This window comes from Gavialis gangeticus, unplaced genomic scaffold (genome assembly GCF_001723915.1).
Source record: "Gavialis gangeticus isolate Ggan-Ray unplaced genomic scaffold, GavGan_comp1, whole genome shotgun sequence".
In the NCBI taxonomy this organism is placed as follows: Eukaryota; Metazoa; Chordata; order Crocodylia; family Gavialidae; genus Gavialis; species Gavialis gangeticus.
The window spans coordinates 23,327,728-23,337,587 of NW_017728996.1; the positions used below are offsets into that span (position 1 = coordinate 23,327,728).

General features: G+C 45.5%; 1 protein-coding gene across 3 annotated transcripts in view; it reads right to left on the reverse strand.

Annotated features, from left to right (window-relative positions):
• The window catches only part of GABPB1 (GA binding protein transcription factor beta subunit 1), a 76,321-nt gene that overhangs the window by 40,707 nt on the left and 25,754 nt on the right, over nt 1–9,860 (reverse strand). For all 3 annotated transcript variants that reach the window (XM_019504138.1, XM_019504139.1, XM_019504140.1), the window contains exons 5-6: nt 2,544–2,655; nt 2,043–2,156 (exon numbers count right to left, since the gene is read on the reverse strand). In XM_019504138.1, the coding sequence (XP_019359683.1) occupies nt 2,043–2,156; nt 2,544–2,655 (226 nt within the window). The remainder of the gene's footprint in view (nt 1–2,042; nt 2,157–2,543; nt 2,656–9,860) is intronic.

Consider the following 9,860-nt stretch of genomic DNA (forward strand, 5'->3'; position numbering starts at 1 on the left):
GGCTCCTCGCGTCACTGGTCCGGAGGGGGCCCCTGTTCTGAGATGGCTCCGATGTTCATCCCCTTTCTCTGGGGACACTCTCATTTATAATGTCCAGGTTGTTTACAGTAGTAACATACCTCGCTGGCCCTTTGAACTGAGGACCACCCTTCGCCCTGATTTCTCTGACCTAATCCCTTTCATTGAAACCCTCACTGGCTGACTCCTGGAACCTGGTGCCCAGGCAGCGCCCTCTACAGCCCTGCATGCCCCCAACCCCCCACAGGACAGAGTGCCCACCTGTCCCACTCATGGACGCTGCTCCCTGCCTGCCCAAAGCCTCATAGGGAGTTTTTGGGTTGTACAAGGGGGAGGGAGGGAGGGTGCTGACCCAGCCCATGACAGCTCATCAACACTCCCTATGTGACCCTTGGGCCCAAATAATTGGATAATTATAATAATAGGAGGTGACTAGTTTGCAGATTTCTTCTTTAGAAGTATATGCCTCCACCAAAATGATTGCTACAGTTCTTAGAAGGTAAGACCCAAATGCAAAAGTAAAGGCATTTTGCCTGCTATGTCCCTCTTGACACATCCAATGCATCAGGGTATTAATACCCCGAATTAAGTTACCCATTCACCAGGCAACAGAGCACAAGCATGGTGCTTGATTTCCCCAATGCTTCTCTACACATGTTTTACCGTACATAAAATACATAAATCTCTGCCACGGCTTTTCTGTTGCAAAAATGGCTTTGGACAGAAGGACTGCTGTGCCATTTTCTGTTATTTGTATGACTGAAAGTTCTGTTCTTTCTGTACACTATATTTACATTTTTAGCCCAATGACGGAGGATGCTGTGACCTATTTGGAAGTCATAACAGTAATGATTACCATGACATATTTCTGTCCCTAACTGCTTCCTTCCAAATGCCAGATAACAAACTTTTGTGGATTGGGTTGGAATGCCCAAGGGAACTGTTTTGTCATCACATTTACTAGGTCTAATGAGCCCTGCTACTCATGTTGATGTCACCAGAAGTGCAACTGTTCATTCTTGCCTGAGCTGGTGCATCAAAACAGACAGAAGCAAAAAGAGTAGGAAAGCACATAGCAAATTCTCTAAACATGATTGGGAAACACACCTATGGCAACCACTCCTTGTTAGATCTGGAAGACTAATTGCAGAGCTCGCCAAAGAGAGGAACAGCTGACTAACTCCTTTTTAAAAGCAGGAGGAAGGGAATAAGAGACGCTGGATGTTGGGTGCTCAACGAATTTGGGATCAGTGGTTCCCTCCCCTACTTTGGCAGTCCCCAAAACTACATTGTAAATTTCTTTTCTTATGGACATACTGTGAAAAAATGCTATAGCTGACTGCACACACTAACTGGAGATGATAACAGCTCCTATGAAGTGAAGCGGCAATGCCTATCCAGAAATGGATTTTCCAGTCCTGTCCTGCCTACAAGATTCCTCAAAGTGTAAATATACAGCTCTGCATTCTTGCCCATACTACATCTCTATGGCTCCAACCAGAGTGATTTGATGTGTACAGTGGAGCACTCTTGTGTCTTCTGGTCAGCACCTGAGTTGCAAGTTAACCATTTCATCTAAGGCATTAGGAGCATTTTTTAGCCTTTATACTATGGTTTGTCTAAATAATTTAAACAGATACTGATTGGCCATTTTTCCTATTTTAGAAAAAGTCAGAATTTTACTGTTTAAACATTAAATATTTTGCTTAAATGTTATATAGTTCCTTTCAAGTAATACCAAAAGGACATCAACTAATTTATGGCCCAACTCATCTCACCAACAATGTTAACTTCTCAGCCAAACGAATGCTGCTTGCATTAGATTTTACAACACTAACTGTACCTACATCTTATTCTGCACTAATTTACTAAGCAAGTTCCTCCACACTGGTTCTCTGGGTGCAAGGGAAATTTTTTCAGTTTTAAAAAAACCTGAATTTAAATCTATTTTCATACTGCAAAGTTCTACTCTGGTGTACTTTAATTAATTTATTCAGGCAAAATAAGTAACTTTGCTTTCTAACCTGGTGTTTCTGAAGAGTTGGACAGTGGTGCTGATGCTTCTGCTAAAGCTGCTAATGTAGCTAATACAGAAGTGGAGGAATTTCCAAACTGTACAGCAGATACTCCTGTTTCATCTAAAAGGAGAAAAGATAAAGTTAATTTACAAACCTGCACAAAAAAAGACTATGTAGTCTCTTTTTAAAACTCTTACTTATTATAGTGAAGACTTTAATATATTGCAATATATTGTTCTTGCTATAAATTAAAGTAGTATTCTGAAGGCATGTTTGTTAGGCAAATGTAGATTGAGAAATTACTACAATGTAGATTATTATTCTGCAACAGGATATTTATATTCAAAAACAATGAAGAGGAAAAAGGCAACTACTGTACTCCTATCATTTTTCTCAGTAGCTTTTTCATAAAATGGTGAAAATCAATTAAATATACAATCCCAATAACTATTCCTATATGTATCTAAATGCCCATTGCATTTGATATATTTGCAGAAGATACCAGACCTGTTAGGTTCACCACCCCTCCAGGTCCAATGATAAACTGTGGTGTTGCTGCATGTATTGTCACAGTGTCTGGACTCTCTGGATTTGTATTGATTTGGTTCTGCATTGCAATCTAGGAGGCAAAGGTAAAAATACTGTTCAGTCTGCAGATAAAGAAAAGGTACTAACTATATAGGAATTAGAGTTCTTTAAGACATACCCCATACGTACATTCGACTACAGTGCTTGAATTCTGAAACATTTCCAGCTAGCAGTTCCTATATTTCACATTCTTTTGCATAGAATATGCACCTTTTTTTCCAACATTTAGCCACTGGAAATTGTAATATGTACCACAACTGAGGAAATATGGTAATAACAGTTTCTGCCTCTGCAGGCAGAGGGATAAGGGGGATTGAAAGTAATGCAGCAATGTGGTTCTGTAGCTACTAGCTGTGAACACTTTCTCTTTCCCCATAACAAAGGCTCCTGCTACAGAAGCCAGAAAAGATTTTTTTTCTTCATTTGGTCTTTTAAAAACAAGATGTATATCTTATTCAGGGGTGGACAGTATGCAAGAAAATACAATAGTACACACATGCTTGTTGCTACTGTTCATATTTGGCACCAAGGTCAGAAAAAGCAGAATACATCTACTCTGCCTTAGTTTTTTTCTCAATTCCAGAAAATTGAGGTGTGCTAGGTTCTGAAAAACAGAACATTTGAGGGCAGGCTGCAAAATGTGCGTAAGGAGAGCATCCCTCAAAGAACTCTACTTCCAAGCAGTTACTTATGTTATGTTCTCCTTTGAGTGATCATCCATCTAAACATTCTTCTGTATGTGATTCCAAAGTAGGAACTCAGACACTTGGATGGAGGCAGAGTTGCAGAGTCAAGGGAACAGCAAGTGAAGAATTACTTTACTGATCTTGACGCTTGAGAAACTGTATGTCTCATGAATGTATGAACAGGACTCCAAATGGCCACTTCACAGATTTCTAGGATGAATGTATTTTTCAGCAACTCTGTAGATGTTGCTTGAGCTCTGGTAGACTCCTTGAGGAGGATTCACATTACTATATCATATAGCATGCAAAGAGAAGAATCTTGTTCATTTTGCCTGGTAAGCCTGCCTTACCAAGATCTTCCTGCTACTGGCCAAGATGTTTCAAAGGGGGCACAACAGTCCCCACTCCTCACTCAGGAGCCAGAATCTAAGCCTCAGGGAGGATTTCCTTTCCATCCTGGAATAAAAGTTCCAGGAGAAAAGATACGAATTCTAGGTGGCTAAATATGAGACGTAAAATATTGTGGAAGCAGAACTGTTTCAGCCACATCAGGCTATCAAGATCAAGCTGGCCATGACTTGCCTGGCTTTGCAAAGAACTCTGGAAATGAGACGGTTGGTGGTACAATTCCCATTCCCCTTCCATAAGAAAGCCCCCTTGATTCAAGATTTTTGTGGAAAAAACCTGATGCTTCTCATTGGTTTAAGCTGTGAACAGGTTGGTCCACCCTAGAATCATTCGACTGTGATTAGAAGAGAGGTGCTGGCTAAGTCTACTCACCCAGCTACTCTGATTAATAGAGAATAGTATTGTAGAAAGGCAGATCTGATGCACCAGAACAGTGTGTGTTGCAACTGTCTGAGAGTGCAATCACTGCCTGGCACTGCTGAGTGGGAGTGAAGATTAAAACGTTGTTTGCTGATGTAAAATATATCTGTGATGCTGTTTGTCAACCTTGCTATAGGTTAGTGATTCTCAACCTCATTAGACTCAAGGCACCCCTCAGAAAATGCCAACTCTTATGTTTCTACAATCAAAAAACAAGTGAAAGGTAACAGAGGAATTCTTCTGTTGCAAAAAACTAAGAAAGACCATGGCAGGTCAGAATGTTTTTGAATCTGTGGATTCCTAACTGAAATCTCTAGGTTTAATTTTGTGAATCATGTGTAAGTGTTTGTATATCTAACAGCGCCAAAGCACCCTGGCTGAGAATCACTGCTACAGACTATACCAAGATGTGCTGCAGAAAAGACTGCTAGGCCTTTCAGACTGTTCTAGACTCTGGAATTTTGATAAGCAGATCTTTCCCTTTTTGGACCACAGGACTTAAGCTGAAGAACATCCATGTCTACTGTGCATTCCAGCAATGTCACAGTCATCTCAAAAGTAAGGGAGGGAGGTGAAAGGAACTCTCCTATGAATATTCTCAAGGTCCTTTCAACACTTCAAAGATGACAAAGCTAACAGGAAAACCATCACAAGAATATCCAGCAGTTGTTTGCCTGTTGAACAAACCAATCTTCAACAGCCCGCCATGTGTCAAAATGTACTCTGGCATGTGGTATCACTTAGATGTACAAGGCTGCAGAAGTTGGTATGGTCAGAGTAGCCCCCAGTAGTGAAATCAGGCTCTCTTAAACCTGTTTGAGAAAGATATGCTATATCTGACCCAGAGTCCAAGGTGACCCCAATGAATGCAAGTTTTTATGAGATTCGATTTCTGGTTGTTTACCTTCAAACCCAAGTCTTGAAACAGATAGAGGACGTGTCAAATGTTTTAAACGCCTATACAAAAAAATCTCATTTTCACTAGTCAGTTATATCCAAGGAAGGTTTCCATACATTGCTTGCAATAGTAGCAGCCCATCTCCAGAGCAACACTTTTGTGAATACCCTTGAAGTTACAGACCAGAGGGTAAAATTTTGTTTTAATAGAAATTCTGGCTTACTGCAAGCTTCAGTGAGAAGGGATTACCTCTGTGAAAAGGGATTAAAGATAAACTGAAGAATGAATCTTGTAAATCAAGAGAAGTGTCATTCATCAACACTATCTTGAACTTCGGCTTATGAACTAAGGAACTGATTTTCTTCACGTCCAACATGGACCTTCTTCAGAATTAGGACAGCAGCTGTAGAACCTCTCACCACTTCTGATGAGGAACCTCTTCCATTACTTTCATGCAGAGAACCTCTTCTAATAACAGGACCTCATGTGAAAGACCCCTGAAGAGTGACTAAGTTCATCTGAATGGTATAACCAGTCAAGATTATCTAATATGGAAACACTAGTACCTGAAGTGAGCAAGGCAGTTCCCACATGTAATTGATTCTGAAATCACATGAATTGGTCTTGATGTCTCAATAACCCCTTCAAAATGTCTTCTTATCCATGGTCAGGTTAGATGTTGTAGTCAGCTGCCTTTCTACAATCACTATTTTGTGTAAGACAGCTGGAAAATGTATGATGGAAGAAAGCGGGTTCATGTTTGAGAGGACACCTAGAGGACCTTTTTTTTGTTGTTTTTAAGCTGCCAGGGAGTAAATGCCTAAGGAATAGAGCATCACTCTAGAATCCTTCAGAGTATGAAGTACAGAATCCAACTTGACACTGAACAACTCCATTCCCTCAAAACAGCAGGTCCTCCACTGCACTCTGTACACGTAGACCTGGCTACTTCTGTCCCCATCAAATGGGAAAATACAGTGCCCCCTATCTTGGACCACCTGTAAACTAACCTTAGCTGCTGATAGTGTCAAAAGGCCAAATGAGAGAAATTCTTCCCTCAAGCAAAATAACAGCTTGTTCAAAAAGAAGGCAGGCCTCTCAGACCATGGAGCTAAACCTTGATGGCAGGACCTTGATAACCAGGGATTCTGAACTGTAAGCTCACAGAAAAGCATATTCGTGGCATAATAAAGCCAATCTCCGACTCCACTGCCTTGAGAAATAGCTATGATCTGGCGGGCCTTCTTGTTTCTGTTATGAGTCAAGAGCAGAAATATCCCTATGCACCTCTGGTGAAAACTGGTGCATCTTGTTCATCTTATGTAATGTATGGATTGCCTTTGCCCATTACCCAGAACGGTCTGGAGAACTGGGAGTTTGGCTCAGCTTTTCTTTCATGAGGTCCATAACCAATACAGCCACAGTGGCATAGGGTCCCTTAAAAACCTCATGAAATCAGTGCCTGGTATCCTAGTATTTGCTCCAAGGTGATTCTCCAGACATCATATGGCAATGGATACTCTAGAAGAGCACTCGTGTGTATACTCCGAGCCCTGGCCATCCTCAGACACCGAAGAAGCCCAAGAGAACGAACTCAATATATCTAATGGCACTCCCAATGGCCATGGGGAAAATTGTTAGGAAGCCTGGCTGCAGAAATATCGGGGCCTTAGTGCTATCAGCAATATGGAAGTAAACAAGAGCAATGACTGTGGTTCCTTTAAGTCTTTCTGTCAATGGTATAAGCCTGGTCAGTGCTACTGGCTGCTCAAACGAGTGTAGCAGGGTCACTGCCTCCCTCTAGATCTGCATCAGTGCATTCAGTGATATCATGGCTAAAGAGAAATGCTTTCGTGCCATACTTGGAATAGATGCTATCAAGCCAGGGGCTGAAGAAGCCAGACCCCAAAATAAAAGGCAGACATCTTCTGCGATACCATAGCCACTTGGTTGTCATCCCCATGACACACAAGCATGGGTAGATCTGTCCCATATGTTTCCATTTCCAGTAGGAGTGTTGGGGGTGCAAGACCACAAAGAGCTGCATAGGACAGAGTAACTCCTACCTGCTTTAGGCTGATCAGAGCCTAAAGCAAGAGACGTGCATGCATGTGGTCTGGCCTTTTCTGGGCAGGCTTTGCAGCACAGTGTAGTTGCACAGCTCTTGCAGAAGCAGGAACATGGCTGAGAAGCACTAAGGTAAGCTGAGGCAGCATCAACAGTAGCTCTCAGCCAGGTGTGCTGCTGCATTTAAAAAAAAGTGATGGCGGGGTGCCATGACCCTGAAAAGGTTGAGAATTACTGGTCTAGGAGCTACTGAAGGTAGACTGTAAAAGGGAAAGGACTGAGAACCTGCACCAAAATATGTAAATAATTCTGGGCCATGGACAGATGAATATTTGATCTGCTTCAAATTCTGCTCCAGTTTGAAGCACTTCAGGCCATGGGCAGACATGCAATCCCCTGTATGTACCAGAAGACTGAAAGGAAGGAGGCATGCACAGATTCCTGTTCTCCAGTCCCAGAGTCTCTCATAGGTCTTGGGCTCGAAAGATTCCCAAAGATGGCTGAGTGCACGTGAAAACATTCATATCAGTAAGCTGCCTGCCCCACCCTCCATACCCACTCTCTCCATAAGGGGAGGGAAGAGGAGGAAAGCAGAACACTAAAGTATGCTAAAGGAGTAAGCACCACCCCTGCTCCTTCCTGTGCTCTTCGAAAAGAAGTGATTAAAAAAGTTCTTCATTTTTTGTAATGAAAGAGCAAAAGCAACAGCAGACTGTTAGCAGGACCAGCTACCTAGGATTTGGGGTCTCGAATAACTGGCACCCTCCCTTATTCCAGGCCAAACAGGTCTAATCTCAGATCCTAAACTAGAAGTGCGTCAATATATTGGTTGCATAGCAGATCAGCACTGATAATAGGAAAATTAACATTATCTGCAATCAACTTCTTTTGGCTGTTAATGTCACTAATAAATGTTGTGTGCATAAGCGCAGCCGTAGCATGCACATGGCCAAGAATGCAGCCCAGCAGCTTGGAGAGCAGTGTCCTGCCACTAAGTCTGGGGGGTGGGGGAGGAAGAGGCATGAGGGGCACAGATCAAGGCCCCCATGGCGAGGGAGGCAGGGGCTGGGGCAGGCACTGTTCAGCCAGGGCAGTGAATGGGACCCCGCAGCAGGGAGCAGAATGGAGTCACAAGCAGCTCATCCAGGGGCATGGGAAAGGGAGGGGAGAGAGGCTCCCTGCCGCTGTGCACACCCCTGGGGGAGGCATGGGGGGCATGTGCCGCCCCAGATTTGTGTGCGGCGTGGAGGCAGGCTGCCTGCTGAGGGCTCGGGGCCAGGGGCAGCGCCAGTCCCTTCCTGGTGGCGGGGCTGGGCCGGGGCAGGGCTTGGAGTGGACAGGCTCAGCTCTGTGGGGTGGGAAGCAGTGGTGATGCCTGGAGAGGTGGCTATAGCCCCCCAAGCCTCCCCTCCAGCATGCCCATGCTCAGGGCACAAGAGATCCCGAGACAAAGACAGCAGAGTGGAGTACTCTGAGCAGGAGCAGCATTGGGGGGATTACAGTCACCCCAAAATTCCCTGTAGCCCTCCCCCATAGCCACCCCTTCCAGTGTCATCACTCATCCCACCCAGCTAAGGCTGCCCCGTTCTTGCCTGCCGTGGCCAGGCCCCCCACCAGATAGAAGGTGGCGCTGCCCCTGGCCAGAGCAGGAAGCCCACCCTTACCCCATACAAATCTGGGGAGCACATGCCTCCATGCTTCCCTCAAGCTGCGCACAGTGGCAGGGAGCTGCTCCTGCCTCCCAATGCCCCACGCCTCCTGGATGAGTCACCCACAGCTCCATTCTGCTTCTGGCCCCAAGGTCGCATTCACTGCTTTGGCTGGGCAGCACCCCCAGCCCCAGGCCCTGTCCCACTCCCTCTCTCACTGTGGGGGCCTCAATCTGCACACCCCGTGACCCTTCCCTCCCCCATGACCCTTCCCCCGCAACAGACTTACCAGCAGGAGACTGCATTGGCCAATACAGCTGGTTAATAACCAGCTATTGGTATCAGCCAAGAAAATCTTTATTGGTACACCCCTATCCTAAACTCATCTGAAGATCCATGCAAGTTATATACTTGTAAACTAGAAAACCTATTCCAAGGGTTGGGCCTTTCCAATCCTTGTTAGGGAAAGTTGAGTTAGTATCTAGTCTAGGGGAGGGCAAAATATGGCCCATGGGCTGGATTTGCCTGCCAGGTAATTCCATCTGGCACACTAGGCCCCTCCATAAGCCCTGGCCCTCACTACCCCTGTGCAAGCCAGTGCCTCCATGCAGGAGGTGTGGCTCCGGTTGCTAAGCAACCACCCCCCACCCCAGCCTGGCCAGTTCCACCCCCAGCCAGAGGGCACTAGAGACAAGAAGCTTCTGGCTGACAGAGTCTTTTGCCTGCTTACCCCATGGTGGTTTCCAGAACTTCCTGCCTGTGAGAGTGGAAATGCAGGTAAGGGCCCCACTGGGCTGGGGCCAGGGACTCCTGATGGGGGAAAACAGGACGGGAACGCAGGGAGCCATATGCTATGGGGTCAGGCTGGGCTGGCCCCACACGCTGCAGGAGCTAAGCTTTGTGGGGCTGGTTGGGACTGGCCCCACATGTTGCCACCATGTGCAGCTGGGGACTTGGGTGGGAGTGCTATTGGGCTGGGTGGAGCTGGCCCCACATGCTGCTGCCGCCACCTGTGGCCACAGACTAGGGTGGGAGCATGGGGTGATGCATGCTATGGGGCTGGGCAGGGCTGGCCCCACTCAGTGCCACCACATGCAGCTCCAGGGGC